The sequence below is a fragment of the Prosopis cineraria genome, unplaced genomic scaffold (genome assembly GCF_029017545.1).
Source record: "Prosopis cineraria cultivar Desert tree isolate PC_DT_omini unplaced genomic scaffold, ASM2901754v1 PC479, whole genome shotgun sequence".
NCBI classification, from domain to species: domain Eukaryota; kingdom Viridiplantae; phylum Streptophyta; class Magnoliopsida; order Fabales; family Fabaceae; genus Prosopis; species Prosopis cineraria.
The window spans coordinates 823-21,139 of NW_026555804.1; the positions used below are offsets into that span (position 1 = coordinate 823).

The 20,317-nt window shown below is 27.1% G+C and overlaps 1 protein-coding gene across 1 annotated transcript; it reads right to left on the minus strand.

Annotated features, from left to right (window-relative positions):
- Nucleotides 1-241: 241 nt before the first annotated feature.
- Nucleotides 242-7,114, minus strand: LOC129297240 (leucine-rich repeat receptor-like serine/threonine-protein kinase RGI4; the record flags this gene model as incomplete). The annotated part of the gene is made up of 2 exons (XM_054935603.1): nt 6,424-7,114; nt 242-385 (listed from the first exon to the last, which is right to left on the minus strand). Coding segments are annotated over exons 1-2 (835 nt in total), but the record flags the coding sequence as incomplete, so codon positions are not given.
- Nucleotides 7,115-20,317: the final 13,203 nt, after the last annotated feature.

Below are 20,317 nucleotides of genomic sequence, written 5' to 3' on the forward strand. Positions count from 1 at the left end.
AACAGGTTGAGTTCTCAATGATATTATAAAATATTACAAATTATGTATAAAAATATAATCCAATTTTTGTTTTGTCAGAAAAAGAAAGTTTATTCTTAACTTATACATTTTGGGATATACAATTAATAGCATTTCGACGAAACCTATTAGCATCTAAGTTCATAATTTCAAGTTGCAAGAGACAAGAAGTAAGAAAAAAGAAAAAATCTATAGTGACTTATAATTTGCATAAAAATTATACCTTGTAAATTATTGGAACCAAGCTGTAATTCCTGAAGCGAAACCGAACTTCCAATGCTTCTAGGTATGTAGCCAATGAGTTGATTTCGACCCAAGTACATAATTTTAAGATTTGTAAGATTGGCAATCTCATTCGGAATATCTCCTGCATTATTGCAATAACAAATAAAAAACAGTAATATGAGTGCTTGTATATATATTATATAAAATCATAGAAATACAATATAACTTTATGGAGATGATCATGGACAACATATGTTGTATAAAAAATCATATAAATTTAAAAACCATTAAAAAAATATCTCTTGCATTATGGCTCCAAGAACCCAAATGAAAATGACAAAAACTAACAAAAAGCATGCAAAATATTTTGTTCCTGGCAGTGTAGAGAATGCTAAATGATGATAATGCACTATGTTGTATTGAAAGCATAATGACGGAGTTACCAATATCACAACAAATTAAAATTATATATAATTTGTAGATTCATTTATTGCACCCTACTCAACGTAATATATATATATATATATATATCTCATTCCCCTCTCCAACAAAATCAACGTTGAATATGATATTGTAAATAGCTTATTCTAAGACATTCTAAACACGTATTAAAATTTTTGAAATGATTTAGAGCAAATATATGAATTTATTTGATATTATTAAAGACACACCTATTAAGGAGTTGTATGATATCAATTCAAGTGAGAATAAGCTAGAAATAGCTGGAACTATTTTTCCTGAAATAGTTAATGTGACCAAGATCTAATTGTTTTTAATTAAGCAAAATCAAGTTTCCACTGCATCTTGTTATGTAATAAAAACAAATTAAATCCAATTATATGAGATGATTTTGCAATTTTAAAGTTTCAGACAATGTATTAAAATGATACAATATAACTTTATGAGATTATTAAGGAATACATAAAATCAAAATGGAACCTTTGTCTTTAATTTTAGACATATGCCTAATCGAATTTACAATAACTACATATAAATCCATCCCATAACGTGCACTGGGAAAAAAAAATTAAATATTAGACATCAAAACAACGAAACCACACTGTTCAATACCATTAAATATCTTAACAAATCATAACCCGAATTACAAGACAAACACATTGCGTTGACCTTTTACACAATATATAGTGTATATATATCTAGATAAATAAATGTTGAAGACATAAAGAAAAAGATAAACTTTCATTTAAAATTTTCACTTACCGTGAATTTTTTAACTATATTCAATGTCCTTAATTAAATAATTGTTCAGTAAAATTATGACATCTAAAAGACTATAACTGTTAAAATATTTGAAGGATATTTTATTAATTTTTCTTTTAAAAATAATATTGTTAAGTTGTATAATGGTAACCCCTCCTAGTGATATAAGACTTGTAGGTTATTATTATTGTTGTTGTATATATTTCATTATACCATGTTATAAGAGAGCAAAGTTTTAAAAACTAGACCAGTCATTAAATTGATTGAGGCACATTCACTGTTTATTGATTGAATCATGGTTAGACTGGTTGCTATTAAAATGAAAAACTGTGAATTTATAAAAGGATAAAAATAAATAAATTAAAAAGAAAATAATGAGTAATAAGTTGCCCTCTTTTTAGTTTAGTACATAATCTTATAATATACCACAGTTAGTACAAATATGTATAATATTTATGAGTCCATACTTGTTATATATATAAAAAATGACAATGCATGAAGTAGTTTTACAAATTATATAAAAACTAAACTTAAAAGATTAAACCCGAGGAAAAATATAAATAAAAGCTTGATATTACCTTGACTCAATAGATACTATGAGTGTAGCCAAAAAATTAGTGAAGATCGAAGAGAGAGAGAGAGAGAAAAAAAAAAAGAAGTGAATCTCTGATGCCTCTGGACCGGGATAATAATAGAAAAAGTGATTGGTGAAAGTCCTGCATTGATCGTCTGAAAATATTAGGTGGTGAGTCAATCGAGACGCTGGGTTCACATGTGGGGTTGAGAAGGTTTTAAGAAAACCGCAGCTCTTTGCCCCCAAGTTTCAAAAATTTACAGTTGCGCCTCTTTTTTTTTTTTTTAAAAAAAGAAGAAGTTAACATGCATTTTTTATTTTTATCTGTTTCTTTATGGGAACTGGTCAGGTTTTTACTAATTTTACAGGTTGTTTACTGATTTACTAGTCTTTGACTACTTTTGGTGACTTTATTTGTGCCTGGGGTATGGAGTTTTATCGGTTTAATAAAAACTAAGAGCTAGTTTTCAATTTTGACTGGATGACTTTGGCCTAGACATCAAGAGGAGTGATGTAGTTTAATAAAAAAAATGTACAATAATATGCTATTTGAAAATATATATTGTATGTGCACAAAATTAATTATATGTAAAGCCATATATTATATATTGTTCATTATTTAAACTGGCATCCCTTCATTGAAAAAAAAAAAAAAATCTAACATCCCAAACAAAGGAAGCAAAGAGAGAGACAGAGAGAAGTTGTTGTTGACAAGTTTTTAGTGCTAATCAATGTGCTGTGTTTTTTGAAGAGTTAAAGTGTTAATTTACCCTCAATTATTTAGGTACTCATTGGACACCCTCAAATCAAAGGGGCTCAACGTTGCCTCCATACTTTAAAAGTGAAGCAATGTCATTACGCCATTAAATATTTGTTAATTTAATCATTAATTGACTAAAAATATTATACAAAATGACCTAAAAATTATCAAAAAAAAGACGTAGATAATTACAGAAAATGACCAAAATAATTATAGGAAACAAATAGGTTCCGGTGTCTAATTTGCCTTTCGTATTTTGTCTTTGGCTAGCAATATTTATTTAGTTTACATTTTTTAATAGAATATCATTCTCATTTTATTTTATCTAATGTGGCACTAATAATAAGACTGTCAACTAAGCAATGCAACACTGTTAACTACCTCTTCCTTCGGTGAGAGTAGGGGGATTTACCTTTAGCACAACAAATTGTTGGCCCAAGGAAAGAAAGAAGGGAGAAAAATCATCAGTCACACAGCACTCTTGCTATTGATCGGATTAAGTCTTTTGTATAAAGAATACAAACCATAGGTGCCACATAGGATGAGTTACCGAGGACTTAGTTACTTTTTGAAAGGGATGAATGGAGAAGACAAAAGAAAGTATAAGAACTGAGTCAAGACGATTTAAATTATAAAAAAATAAGTCACAAACTGGATGGAACTATATGGGTCAACTAATTAATTTTTTCATTAAAATTGCTTCGAGGTATTTGTAAAAACAATTAAGTTTTGAGAAAAAGGTAAATAATAAAAAATTAACTAATAACAACTTTTATAATTCCTAAAAAATAAGAAGCTTTCAAAATGAAATAAATTTTCTTACTTTATATAAAAATAAACTCTCTCTCTCTCTCTCTCTCACATGCATATTTAGAATAAGCTTTTTAATGTCATGTTATGAAATATTTATCATTTATATAGCAGCTCGTGACATAATAAGGTATAACAAAGCTCAAAGAAATACAACACAGAAATAAATTTGATTAATTTATCTATCGTAAATAAATAGATTTAATTATCCTAATTATATCATACAATCAAATAATAATGTTTAGTGTTATCAACAAAATTAATAATTAGTCATTGCCTTGAAGTTCGAACCCTTGAGGCATAATCAAATTTTCAATCGCTTTTGGTGTGCAATTGCAAAGCTGATTATCACTTAATATTATGTTCAGATTTGCCAAATTACTAATTATATTGAGAATATCTACTAGGATGTGGTCATTGAAAAAATTGTAAGATATGCTATTAGACCGTAAAGTATGAGCATAAAGAGACCAACTTTGAAAATTCAAAAAATAGTTGATCTTAAATGGTAGAAAACATTTTTTGATAGAACTATGATACTTTTATTAGTTCCAAATTTGACTATTGTCTTTTGCAATAAATTAAACCTGCAGTGTCTGCTAAAATAGACTGATTTTTTTTTTGTTAGAGTCCATGTATAGTAAAAATATCATAATCAAATAAAAATAAGCAATAAAGAAGACAAAACTCTTGAACCCAATAGGAAAAAGAAGGAAATAGGAAATTGATGTATCTCGATATGTATCCATTAGTTTGAACTGTGTTTAGTGTGACCAATCGAATCCTCATATGCGAAGAGTTTTGTCCGAAGTCTTTGCAATATAATAGGGCCAAATATATTAAGAAAGGAAGATATTTTTCATCATATATACTATGATTAAATGAGGCTATAGTAGATTAATTATTGAGACGAATAAAATTAGTCAAAACACTTTCAGCACCCAAATTGAGAGAAATAGTGAGACAATATTAGTTCATTATTTGAACTTGTGTCCTGCTCGTACATCATTAGTTTATGCATGTCTTCAAAGTTACTTTCTTGTATGATAAACTATACTATAGAGCATTGTTATTGTTACATACTATGCATTCGAAATTAATAACGTTCATGTGTTATTATTATTTTTTCACTAAGTGCAGTATTTAGTTGGATTGCATTTATTTGCAACCAATTGAATAAATGATGAATGAGAATGGGATAATCATAATTAATTTTGTATAAGGTATGAAACAAAAAATAACCATAATCTATTTCAATATTCTCAAATATCTCTTGGAATACAACATTAGCTGTTCCTGACGATGCCTTATTATTTTTGTTGTGGACCAGTATCTTTAGGCCTTTTGTGTAAATTTATTTGAATCTGACTAAACTAATTACATGTACAGAGGAACTTATAATAGTTAATGTCTTATTTTATTAGTAAAGTATCAAATGCGTGTTATTCAATGTCTAAACTATAATTATTTATTGAAATGTTAGAAGAGCATAGAAACAAATGAAAAAATTAATGTTATTTTATGATTTAATGTTATGAAAAAAATATAACTTCCTTCCCATACTAAAAAAAATCATGCCTAGTAAATAAATAAATAAAAGAAAGAACAGTGCGCCTAAGGGACACACCCAACATAACTCAAGCGGCACCTTCCACATGACATAAAAATAAAATAAAAAATAAAAAGAAAAGCGCTTGGTCAGAAATTAGATAGAATTGAATAGTTAGTTATATGCATATATTTAAACAACTGGTGCCCAATATAATAATTTTTAAGAGCATAGGAACCTTAAAATATATTATGGGTACATGCTGTACAGAAGAAATCAGACTATGGAAGCTCAAATTAGTTCTAAAAAAATAGACATTCTATTAATAAAAAAAACAAGAGAAAATCAGTGATTTTTATAACATTAAAATAATGAGATATTGACGGTCGAATTGACAATTTGAGTTGTTTCAGATCTTTTTTTTTTTTTTACACGAATGCACAAATTTATAATCATACCAATTGAGTACACAATTATAAATACCGATGCAGCTTATAGCACAGGGAAAAAGTCACAGAAATCATTTGAAGATTTTTCCTCCACCATGATGATCTAAAATTTTTAATAACTTTTTCACAATCAGATACATCATTCTCGATAGTAATTTCTTATGATTTTCTTCATAAAATGGGATTTGGAAACAAACAAAAGAATGCTTAAGACATGTCCTATAACAAGCACATGCTAATTTGTGACACAAATTTGTAATGTTATAAAAAGTAGGTCGTATTATGAAAGTAATAATTTATAACGTAACTGCAAAAAGAATTCTGAAAAGTATATAACTTAAAAAATATAAAATTATCTAACTAACCAAAAGAGGATTTCAAAGAACATTTGATCAATTTCTCTTTCTGAAATAAGAATATTTTATTATCACCAATATATCATAAAAAGTTAATGGTAAAATAATTATCAAACGTATTATTTTGCTTAGGTGAAGTTAATTTTAATATGTAGGAAGTACATACTGATCCAAAGCTGATTCCATGAAATGCAAAAAATGTGCCAACTTTGATAATTTGAATACTCGTAAAGCTAGGAGGGTTATGTAAAATGATAATTAACAAAAGTTTGTTGATGAATTTATTCTAACAAATATAAGTGAACATTTTACAACAAATTAAAGAAGATCAACTGAGCTTGATAATAAGGCTCACATAAATCCACATTAAAATTAAGCAAAAGGATTTCCAAATAGAAAAAAAAAATTTATAATCATTGTAAAATAGAAGAAATGCTAATAACACATTACGCAAGACATACCTGTTAAAAAGCTGCAAGACAAAGACAACAACTCATGTGAGAATAAGTTGGAAATGGTTGGAGGTATTCTTCCTGAAAGCTTGTTTACCGCAATCCGTAAAATCTTCAAACATTGAAGTTTTCCAATCTCAAATGGAATGAATCCTTCAATAAAGTTATCATTCCAGTTCAAAGTCTCTAACTTTGACAAATTGGATATGCTCTTAGGAATAACACCTCCAAAACTATTGTTACAGAGATGGAAGTGTTGAAGCATGAATAAGCTTCCAATCCAAGTTGGAATTTCTCCCTTGAATTCATTGTAGCTCAAGTTGAGAATTTGTAGCTTGTGTAATTGGATCAACTCTTTTGGCAACTCACCATAAAGGTTGTTACTATGAAGGTCAAGTTCAACCAAGAAAGACAAATTCCCAATTTTTGAGGGCAAAGTTCCCTTGAGACCCATCTCACCAAGATTCAAAGCTATTACTTTCTCATGGTGAGCATCACACATAACCCCAACCCAATTGCAAATGGAAGAAGAGTTGGACCAATTAACCAAGTAATTGTAAGGGTCCTTAACAGAAAACTTCAAGGCAAGTAGTGCCAATTCATCATATGTAGTTAAATTGGTGAAGCATAAAGTGAAATGAAAACAAAGTAGGGAAAACAAGAGAAAGGGGATAGTGAAATGAAATGAAAGATTTGCCATGTTGGATAGGTTGAGGGCTTCTTAGATTGATGAAGTAGTTGGAGGAGAAGGTTGTACTATATATATACACGCTTAGGAATTCATAAGCACAACTTTTAAATAGGACGGATGATTAGTTATATGCATTTAAACTAAAACTGTTGATTATGATGTTAATGGTAGAAATTTATCGGCTCAAGTAATATCCCTTGTCTACTTTTGTATCAATCAGTGGCCACTAGTTATAATTAATCTAAGGTGGTGGGGCCTGCAAAGAAGTTAGAAAATGAAGAGACATTATTGGCATATTCTTCAATTTGTTATTGGAAATAAAAAATGAATTTGATAGGGAGATATTAATCGAAGGAAAATGTTATTTTAATATCTTATATAATATATATAGATATATAAGAAGAAGAAATTGTTTAAATAATTGGAAAATTTAAGAAGAAAAAAATATATGAACCATTTGGATTGCGTCAACTACTTTTTCTTTTGGACTTAACTCTTGAGCACTTCGATTTGCTCTCTCCCTACTTAAAATAAATTTATAAAAAAACAAATTATGGCTTGTTTGATTTCTATCTTTAAAAACCGCTTTTAAAATAAAAATATAAAAACAATTTGTTTGGATAAGTGTTTTAGATTTAAATGTTTGCAAAACTGTTCTCATCTTTTGTTTTTTTATTTAATGAAAGATCTTAGAATTATTTTTGTTTTCAATTTTATGTTTACAGCACAATTGATTACTGAATGCTGCTATCAGCTATAGTTAACTACTATCATTACCCATTGGTGACCACCATTATCTTCCGATTTTTTAATTCAAATTATTTTCTAATTTACATAGTTTTTGGTTTCAAAAATAATTTTTAAAATTTAATTTACAAGATAGTTTTTAAAAACAAAAAAGGGAACAAAATCAAACAAGATCTAAATTTTGGGTCTCAATTTTTTTTGTCACAGAAAAATAAATTATTAATGTCAAAAACTATATGTTAATCTGAATATCACTAACGAAAACAAACTAATTTAGTTATTTTCATAGTTTTTTATATAGTGATTGGGTAGGCATTAATGATATGACAGTACAAACTTTAGGTTGTCATTCTAATAGTTTGAACTATAAACAAGGATCTCATTTAAATCTCGCTAAAAGTATAGAGTTTATTAAAGATTTATTTTTTTTTCCATACAATACGCACAAATACAAACATGCGCGAAATTTATTAAAGTATATTATTGTGTCATTTTTTTCCAAGATATGGTACTAGAGCAGGCTTGACCAAAGAAAAATGTGGATACCGACTAAAAAATAGTTTGTCACCATTAATGATTTCTTTTCCATGTTGGCTTCAATAATGGGTTGAGAATAGAAAGATTTCTATTATTATATGTCGTTTTCTTTACGCGAACTTAATGTTTAAATTTCAAAGTGAAATGACTTTAATATATATATATATATATATCATTTTTATTCATCTGATTCTATTATTGTGCCATTTTCTCTACACACGCGTAGATAAAAATATATATTTTATCTTAGGATAGCTGAGACGATAAGAATAGAACCAAGTGTTTGCACTCTTAAATACATTCACATATGCATGGGAATTGGAAAATTTATTATTATTATCATAATTATTATTATTATTATTTTAATGATGGTTATTTTTTACATAACTTACTTTACTCCATTTATAAAATCACATTTTAAATATTTTTACTCAACAAAAATCATATACACAGACTACTCAATTTCCAACATAGGATCTACTGTAGGACCAAAAACAAAACCTCATTATTGTGTCACTTTCCCCAAGATATGAGTACTTAAGAAGGTTTGACTCAAGAAAAAATGCGGACACCGACTAAAAAAGCCCAGACTTCTATGATTTTGCCATGTTGTTTGCGCAACCTTAATTTTCAAAATAAAAAGACTTAAATATATAAAAATTATTTTTATTCCACTACTTCTATTAACGTATCATTTTCTCGATGCATATGGATTGACTTAGACCTTGACATTATGTGTCCGCATAGGAAAAAAAAAAAAGGATGACCATTATGACATTATCTTTTGTTTATTCAAAACTAATTCAGAATTGGGTTACAGGGGTTTATCTAAGAGCGCTTACATTAGATCGCTCACTAATAAAATTCTCACGTAAGTACTTTGAAAATAAAGTAATGTTACCCTACTAACAACAAATGTTAACTTTAGTCATTAGATGACAAAAAAGTCATTAGAAATAGTTTAAAGCACACAAATGTCCTTTAACCCATAGAATTTTCAAACATATGATCTAGTCAATTAATTTTTAATATTGCTTTTTAAAGAGTAGAGAAGGCGGGATACAAATTAATGTCCTTCTGAATCTTGTTACTTAGCTAGCATTATTGGAGCACTTAAGAATTTGTTAAAGGGTTTGTGCCTGTTTGGATTTGGTTTTCAAAACCCTAATCCCTAAACTTTTTTTTTTTGGTTCATTGTTCATATACTGTAACTTAATTTGGTGGGTTGATGAATTTTTCTTTTCTTGGGGGGAAAAAAACGAGAACAATAATTGAATTGCATTATGAGCCTTCCGCGAAGCATCCTAACTCCTATGCATTATTAGTTGCTTCTTGATTTAACATCTTTAATTAATTAATTTGGGATCAAAACTTTCTTAATCTGTGGGGGCACGTTGTTGTTTTTCCTCGGTCTCTTTTCAACTTTTTCTTTTTTGTATTTTTTTATTTCAAAACTTTATTCTCGCCTTGTATTATTTTTTTATGAATGAAAGTTTAGATGAGTTGAGACTCAGGGCTCATTAGGGCCAGGTATACCTTTAGGCTCAAAAGGCGCTTACAAAGGTACATGCAAATTACTTACCAACAAGATCCTCACTTCGGCAATGGAATTTGATCCCTTAAATTTATAAGCCAAATCCTTGTCAAATGGACCTTGTTGGCACTACTGCCTTTTATAATAGTAATACGCGTCATATGCAACCTAAACTGTTAGGAACCTTCAAGGAATTAAGTTGAGACTTTAAACAAGTGTGATTAGTAGGATCCATGGATCAAACATTATCATATCATTTTTTAATCATACAAGAAAATGCTGTCAAATTCTCCCTCCCCCCCTTTCTCGGAAGAATTGAAGAATGACCAAGATAGATGATGGGAAAGGGGCTTGATGGTTTGTGGGTATAACATAAAATTGTGGCGAAAAACATGTTGGCTTTCAATTATATCTTGATCAAATTACTTTTATATATAAATTATTTGACCTCTGAAGAAATCAAAGAGCATTTTAATTTCCATTATTGTTTGCTAATTGATTAAACATTATATATAACCTAAGAAATTTTTTATTTATTATTTTATTGGTCATTAATCTGCTCAACTAATTTTTAATTATTATCTCAGAATATTATAAAAAGTTAATTACTGAAAAATATCAGTAAATTTCTTTTGTATATTATTATTATTTTTTTAGTTTCTCAATGTATCTCCACGATCATCAATCATGAGACTAATCCTTCAAAAAATTTGAATGGCATTTAAGTTGTCATCTCCCGAAAGATGCTCACCATACACACCTCTAGGAATCAAATTCTAAAATGATGCTACACTTGCTTGGTGTTTATATTGGACAACAGTTATAAAGTATTATTATTATTATATTTATTTATTTTAGTAAGAGTGATGACTCATATGACTTTTTTGAAAATTAATATTTAGTTGAAATTGGTTTTTGTTAGAATTATGTCTGGATATTTTTGTTAATGATTGTTAGAACTTTACTGTAGCGGAAATTAAGGCAATCATTCATAAACTAATAAAAATTTTGTTTGGATATAATCATTAATAAAATGTAAAAAAATGAATTCAAATGCATCTTAGAAAAAGGAAAGAGTTACTTTTTTGCAGGACATCATTAAATTGTACCATATGCAAATATAAAGCAACTTAACTTCATCATGACTACATTTTCTATATAGTAAAACCAAAGCACAAAGAAAGGCCTACATTCTAACACAAGAAAAAGGATAATTAAGCCCAAATCTCATTACATCATAATCAGATAATATAAGGTTTATTAACAATTACTAAAAAATAACTTTAGCTATCATCTTGCTATGATCAATTGTCAATAGACCTTAAAGCATTTAATTGTATTGTGGGGACCAAAACTTTAATTTACTTTTTTTAAAAAAAGACCTAACTAGAGAAAAATGTTAATAAAATTAAAGGGTTTATTCAATAATACAATAATAAATTTTTTATTATTTAGATAATTAGTAAATAAAATAGATTTTAGTGAATAAATGATTCCAATTAATTGGGTCAATAATCAATATTTGAAGATTCAAATAGCTGAAAAGAATACTTTTGAGAATAAATCTGGCTATATATTTGTGCTATCTTAAAAATTTGTTTGTATTTGTCAACAAAATTAAAAAAAATAGTGTTTATCTGGATGTATGAGGAATGTGAATTTTAATTATTTATTTAAAAATTATGTTTGAAGAGTGAATGCAAGTATCAATCTACGAAATTTAGTTTATTAATTTGTTAGCAGTTGCTTATGTGATAATAATGGATTCAAACATAGTATCTCGCTGATGTTAGAAATAATGAAATTTACTTGCTTCATTCTATCCAACTCCCCAGTAGAACATTTCTCTAAATTAGATAAAGAATATTCTGGGACAACCAAACTTTTGTCCTAAAAGTTTGATTCAGATGTCGATTTCACCTCTCAAGTTTAATTTTTATGAATTTGATCCGTTATATTTTCTTAAATTATCATATTAATTTTTTAAGATTTATAAAACAAATTGAGTCTCAAATTAATTTAATATGCAAAGTATGCTAATTATTTAACATGTACTTGTAGTTAAATAAGAACAAATTAACCCTCAAATCAGTTTAATTTTTATCAAACTAGTCTCTCATACAAAGTCTTTAATTTATTGTTTTTAAATTTTTTTATTCTATTATTTTTCCCTACCTAAGGTATAGTGTATGGGATTTTTTTCTTTGGACAGAATGAAATGAAGAGGGATGGCTAGAATTTTTATACCATTATTTAGAAGAATTTTTTTTTTTTTTAAAGAGTGGTATCGCATCTGATGACCTTTCAAGCCATCCCAAGCCTAATTTTTCCAACCCCTATGTTGGGGAATTGAGACTGAAATAACCTAAATAAATAATATTATTACTAAATTACTTTTATCCTTCTCACCTCCTTTTACTCTTTCACTTTCTCTCACCATGAAATTGGAAAAACATAATTATAACTAATTTGAATCTATTGATTTTATAATAATTTTTAAATAATGATTAAATAAAATCATTTATCACTCTAATAAAATTCCCAAACAATGAAAATTCCATTCCATTCACTCTATCCTGCTCCACCCTATTCCATTCCATTAATTTTTGATCCAGTTTCACCCTTTACATGAGAAAGCATTTGCACAAATAATAATATGACTTATTATCTTGCTTTAATTAATTGGAGCATAATTGAAATATTGATATATTTTTAGCAAATATAGCAACATAATAATAACTTCTCTTGAAACACATGAATAATGTTTTGAATACCTTATAAATAGGATCAAAGTGAGTAAGTGAATGTTTTAATTTTTGTGAAGACTCTATTATTGACAATAGCGCCATTTTCTTTAGGTCATGGATTTCAAAGATGACTTGGCTTGGGAATAAATAAGCAAGAATAAAATGATGAGATTCTTTTTCTGTTCGACCCCATTAATAATTAACAAGTTGTTTAGAAAAAGTGACTAGTTAATTTTCTCTTTTCAGCATAAATATTTGAGTTTACACTTGATTAATGAAAAACATGAACTAGAGTAAAAAGACGACTTGTCCCCTTCCATAACTTATTTTCTCTCCTCGACTACAATAATGAGTGGAGAAAATACAAGAAACCATTGAGATGCATTCATTAAACACCATTTTTTTTGAATAAAATGACATAGAAAATAGAATGATTAAAAATATTTTTTCTCCTCAACTATAAAATTTGTGTAAAAAACATGGCATTGTAATCTTCTTTTGCAGGGAAATATCCCACTTTAATATTTTAAAACATTGCAATATCGTATCTATCATCAAGAAATATTAACTTTTTCCATTAGTTAATTAAAAATTAACAAAAAATTTTAAAATTATATAAAAGGAATCAAAAAATTATAAATATATATCAATTTAAAATATTTTGTTGATTTTAAAAACAATGGAATTAGTACTTATTTTTTTTATTTCATTAATTTGTTAGTCATCCCTTACATACAATGAGATTGGATTCAAACCGAATATTTAATTTCATCGGAAAAATGACATGTAAAGACTTTTTAAGAATATTAATTATAGATAAAGATCTTAAAATTATGAAATTCAGAAAAAGATTAGTTCTTAGTTAGAATTAAAACTATTTTTTGATGGAATTAAAAGAAGCTTTAAATTTAAAAAAATTTGACATCAATTTCTATTATTTAGGCACATCACAGAAAGATAAAACCATTTGGAATTGCTTCCCCAATGAAATAGAATGAAAACAAAGAAAAAGTAATTAAAGCTATAAAGCATTGAAAAGGTGAAAATCAATAATATCACCTTGCTATTCATACACTCAAAGACTGAGATCAATAATAGAGATCCCAATTTGTTACTAAGATTCGTCTATGGCTGCTATGAATTCATGTCTCGTCCATATCACCTTGTGTGTGATACAAAAGGTTAATAAGACTATTGTCTTCAATTTATTTAAAAGATTATAAATTTTAATCTAAGTTTCATTAAGCTTATATACATCTAATTAAACTTCTAACATCTAAATCGACCATAGGAATCTTTTGGTGTCAAAGTATTGCTTAATACTGAACAAATTTACTAGTTATGAATTTGGCGTCCTAGAGCTTTTGTTTTACATATGGCTCTAAGGAGATTATTAAAGAAGAAAAATCTTAGGAAATAATGACGAAGAAATAAAGTAAAATAGAGTTACTTGGTAAAAGATATAGATCACACAATGAAAATTTGAACAACTTATACTGATGAGAGGAGTGGTGATGTATCATTAAATTTTGAACAAAACTGCTTACTTAACCCCTAGCTAAAATTATATATAGGGCCCAGAGTTTTGCTCTTTGTTAATTAATTTTTTTTTAGAATATCTTTGTGTAGATATGTAGCCTTATTTATTTTAGAATTACTGAATCTTAAACCCTAGTCTTATTTAATTAATTTATTCATTAGTTTTTTAATATTTTTTTCAAAATGTGATGAAAATTGCTTAAGTTTTGTTTTATTTAAATTCAAATTATTTTGAGAATCTTTATCTAACAACTACCTAATTAAACTACTGAGAAATTAAAATTCTAAGATTTAATTATCAAGGAAAATTTACTTTAATTATTAAAATAAAATTTCTTTTAATGATATTTTAACTTCTCAATCTATGAATAACAATATATATATATATATATGTATGTATGTATATATATTTTGTTATTCATATAAATATATATATATATAGGGGATTACAAATAGATTATTAGAATCCCCAAGAAAAGCATGTAATATTTTTTTAAATCTTTGATTATTTTCATACAAATGGACAAACAGTTTTGATTTTGAGATTATAATTGATATATTTTATAGATATCAAAATAATTTTATATAATATCATTTTATATTTAACTGCAAGATCAAATAGGAAATTCTTTTTATAAGATTCTTTTACATATCCTTTTTCTCTAAGCGTTGTAAGAGATTTTGGGATATTGGAACATAAAATGTGATTATATTTTCTATTTAGTTCCAAAGCCTGATTTCCCCTTGTAAGTTTTTTGCCTGTCAGGAACAGACACTGTTTATGTATTTAAAAAAACAGAGGTTGGTGGACTTTTCCAGAATTTAACGGTGGCATGGCCTGCCATGACAATTTCTAGTTTTACACACACACACACGAAAGCCACCAGAAACAGCCTTCCCATGTGCATGTTTACGAATACGTATGCTCCCCCCTATAAGACAAGCTTAACCAACTTCGCACCTATTAAAAAATTATAGATATATAATAAAAACTGTTAACAAAATGTAACTTCTCAAGTTTACCCCTCTTTTATAATTAATAACTAATAAATTATTTTTTTGAAATTTAAATTGTTATATTTTTTGAAAAAATTAGGAACATGTTAAAGTTGTTCTCTGTTTTTTTTTCAAAACACATTATATTTGATTATTAGAAAATATAGTTAGCTTTACCAATTTCTATCTTTAACCATCACTATTAACTACCTCCAATCATTACTATCAGCCTATTTTTTTAATTCTTAAACTGTTTATAATTAACATAACTAAACATTTTTTCATTTAGTTTTATTTTGGAAAACAATTTTGAAACCTTTATCACAAAACTGTTTTTAAAAACAAAAAATGAAATCAAAAACCAAATATACCCTTACAAGTCTCTTCTGCTTAATTGTAAATACTGAAGAAGTTTAACTTGTAAATATAAAAGTTTATTAACGTGTAAATGGATTTAAGAAATAATTAATTTTCTTATTTGAGACCTTATTGAAATTTTCCCTAAAATTTTCATTTCTTAGTACATGCACACATGCATTGGAATTAAAAACATTAATTATAATAATAATTATTATTAGCATAAAATACAGTGACAGTCCTTCTATTTTTCTAAAATTACAGAGACCTCCATCCTATTTTTAAAACATATACTTTAGCACAATTTTTTTCATTGTTAGGAATATCTGTTAAATATATAATTTTTTTTAAATTATGTTGTAAAATTTACATTTACTAACTTGCCCTTATAATCAAATTGTAGACTCTCTCTCAATTTAATAAACTTTAAATAATTAATTATGACAATATTTAAATAAATAATTTAAAAATATTGTTTGAAATTGAAAAAATTTACAGGAAAGTAAACATAAATTATATTAACTAATTTATCTCTTATTATATTAAATACCTATTTCATTAATATTTTTTGAATATGTGTGTTTCAGATATTATCTCAGCCAACTTATGTATTTATTTTTTTAAAAATTAATAAATAAATAATTTGGAATAACTAAAAATAAAATATGAATAAAAATTAAAAAATTACATGCATTAATTTTTTGATATTTTAAATTATTATTACTTGACATTTATGTTTAAAGAGGGCTATTTTGGTCTAAAAAATGTGAGTTAACGGTCAACTAATGGTTTGAGTAGATGGAAATTAAATATTAAAAGTAGAAGGGGGATTGTGTCTTGTATTTTTTTATTTTTTTTTCTCTTTTGTGTTTTGTGGTTATTGATTCTATGGGAAGTTTGTATGGGTTTTCAAAATAGGAGGAAGGTATATGTAATTAAGGTAAAATAGATGGAAGGTCAAGTATTTTACTCTTATTATTATTATTATTATTATTATTATGGTTTTTTTGAATAACATTTACTTTACTCCATTTACAAAATCATATTTTAATATTTCAACTCGAAAAAAATATAGTTTACCGACTATTCAATTTTTAACATAGAATCTACGTTATGTTGTCATCTTTTTCCCAAGATATGAGTATTTGAGTAGACGACCAAAAACAAAATCCCCATTATTGTATCAATTTTTTTCAAGATATGAGTATTTGAGGAGGCTTGACCAAACGGACACCGCCTGAAAAGTTAGATTATCACTATTAATGGCTCCTTTTTCTTGTTGGCCTGAGTAATGGGTTGAAAAGAGCAAGACTTCTATTGCTATGTCGTTTTCTTTGTGAAAAATTAATGTTAAAATTTCAAAATGCAATGACTTAAATATATAAGTGCACATAAATTATTTTTATTCCTCCACTTTTATTATTGTGCCATTTTCTCTACGCATATGAATTGACTTAGACTTTGAAATTATGTATCCGCACATAAAAATAAGACAACCATTATAGTATCATCTAAAATTTTATTATATCCCTCTCGTTAGATTTGCAAGGAATTTGGAGGAGGGATTTTATTATCCTTTTCATAAAATTTCACAATCACTCACGACTTACTGCACTTAAAAACCTCAATGTTTTTTCATGATATAAGCTCAAAATAACTGCATATTTAAATTTAACTGAACTAATTAGTGATATAAGATTATGGACTCAGGTTCATTTGCTTGAATCCATTAGGTCAAATTTTCCAAACAAATGTTACCATAATAAAGATTTTTATTATCAATAGCGGTCTAACAACTCAACATGCTCAATGCGTCCTTCACCATACTAATTCTCATCCAAAACACATACACGCACCATATTCACTCTTCCTATATTGCTTTTACTGGCTTTTTGAGTCGGGTTTGGATATGGTGAGCGTCTTAAATTTATTCAACCACTATTGAAATTTATCAACATTTAAAATTAATTATCATTATACATTTTCCTCTAAAAATTCAGAACAATTCTATATGTTATACCCTTCAAAAATTTGAGATTCAATAATTTCTAAGTATCATATGACAAAATCTTTTACAGTTATTGAATATAATTCAATAGTTAATCATCTCAAGTGGGACACTTATTAAGTGAGTAGATATGTGTTGCTTGGATGAATTTGATGAATTTCTCTTTTCTTGGTGGAACAATAATTGAATTGAACTCTATGCCTTCCACGAAGCATCCTAAGCATTATTAGATGCTCAACGTGTAGTTTCTTTTTGATTATTTAACCTACTTAATTAATTAATTAATGCGGGATCAAAACTTTATTATGCACGTGCGTACGTTGTTGCTTTTTCTGGGTCTCTTTCAACTTTTTATTTTTTGCACTTTTTAATTTCAAAACTTTATTGTTGCCTTGTAGTAATAATGCGGGTCTTATGCTACCTAAAGTGTTGTGAACCTTCCAGGAATTAAGTTGAGAGACTAAGTAAGTGCGATCACAAGAATCCATGGATCCAATAATCTTATCATTTTTAATTACACAAGAAAAAATGCCAAGCATACTAAATTTATATAATTACAATGGGTGTGAACAAATAAGTCAGTAATTTGCCAAAAAAAAAAAGTGAACATATGTGTAAGTTTGAAATAACTTTTGATTTAGTTTTGGTTAATTTACATGTAAAATAACACGCACACACAAACACACATTTTACTCCATTAATAAAATACAACCATGTGAATTCTTTAATGTAAATTATATAGACAGTTCAAATCCTACTAAAGACTATTAATGTCACTGTATTAACGCACGTCACGGATATTTTTCCCTTTGGTCACATTAATGAGTTGTAGAATGACTAAGAAATTCTCATTAATGATTTTTATAGGCTTAATATGCCGCCGGTATTATAGATGTATCAATAATCATTTTAATTTATTTTTATTAATTATTATGTGTAATCATATTTATGTTTTATTTTTTATAATCATATTTATATCTTCTCTTGTAATAAAATACAATCATAAATGTGAATTTTCAAAAATATAATATTAACATTCCAATTTTAACAAAGAATTTATTGTTAACTATTGTACCATTCTCTTAACGTTATGAGTTTATATGCTGTTCATCGTCATCATTCAATACGTATGATTGACACGAAAATCATGACACGAGTAGAAAGATGTGCGAGAAATTCATTGTCTCTTTTTCTTTTCTTTTTCCATAAATTACTATATTTTATCTTAGGATGTCTTAGATGATCATGATAGAATAAAGTTTTTGTAGCCAACTAAAGTTAGCATGAGTGGTAGATCATGCTATTACTTAAGCAAATGAAGCAAATAATTGGGGGTTTGATTCTCAACCCTCATGTATGTAGTAACTTAGTTGGGAAAGGCCTATCTTTTGCTCTCAATACCTTAGGATAGATAATCTTTGCCATCAAAGGAGCCTACTCCTTATACTATCCACAAAAAAAAAAAAAGAAAAAAAAAGAATAAAGTGTTTGCAATTTTCATGGTTAAACACATGCACGCATGCTTGGGAATTGGAAAATTATTATTATTATTATTATTATTATTATTATGGTTATTTGTTTACTTAACACCTACTTCTCCATTTATAAGTATTTTAAATATTCGAACTCGACAAAAATAATATACATCGACTAATCAATTGCTAGCATAGAGTCTACTACACAGCCAAAAACAAAATTCAAATTATGGTGTCATTTTTTCCTAGATGTACTTGAGCATGTTTGACCAAAGGAAAAGAGGACATAAACTAAAAAGATAGATTGTCACCATTAGTGGCTTAACATTGATGAGCTGTAAATGATTAAGCAATTTCTTATCACTGAGTTTTATAGGCTTAACTTGCCCTATTATTGTAAACTTTTATTGTAAGAAAACAGTTGTATAGATGCATAAATAATATTTTTTAATTTATTTTTATTAATTCAAATATGCAATCATTTTTATTTTTTATCTTATAATAAAATACAACCATAAATGTGAATTCTTAAAAATATAATATGAACGCTCTAATTTTAACAAAGGCTCTATTATTAACTGTTGTACCATTCTCTTTATGACATAGATTTATAAGTTGTTCATCATCATTCAAGAAATGTGAAAGGAATTTATGAATTGATTAATAATTTTCTTAGTATGCTGACATTGCCTGACTTCAAAAATTATAGACACAAGTAGAAAGATGTGAAGATCCAACATCAAGAAATTCATTGTCTCTTTTTCTTTCTTTCTTTCTTTTTTTTTCGAGAAATGAATATAACTTATCTTAGGATAGCTTAGTTAGATTATAAGAATAGAATAAAGTGTTTGTAGTTTTAACTATTAAATACATCAACACATGCATGGGAATTGGAAAATTTATTATTATTATTATTATTATTATTAATGATGATGATGATGGTGATGATTATTTGTGTACATAACACCTACCTTCATTTATAAAATCATATTTTTAAAAAGTTGAACTCCACAAAAATAATATACACTAACTATTCAATTTTTAACATAGAGTATATTATTTCACGGCCCCAAAAAAAAAATCCCCTTAAGTGTCATTTTTTTTTTTAACATGAGTACTTGAGCAGGTTTAAGCAAAGAAAAATGTGAACACCGATTAAAAAGATAAATTGTCACTTTTGATGGCTTCTTTTTCTTGTTGGCTTTATTAATGGGTTGAGAAAAGCAATAGTTCTATATATTATTATGTCATTTTCCTTACACAAACTTAATG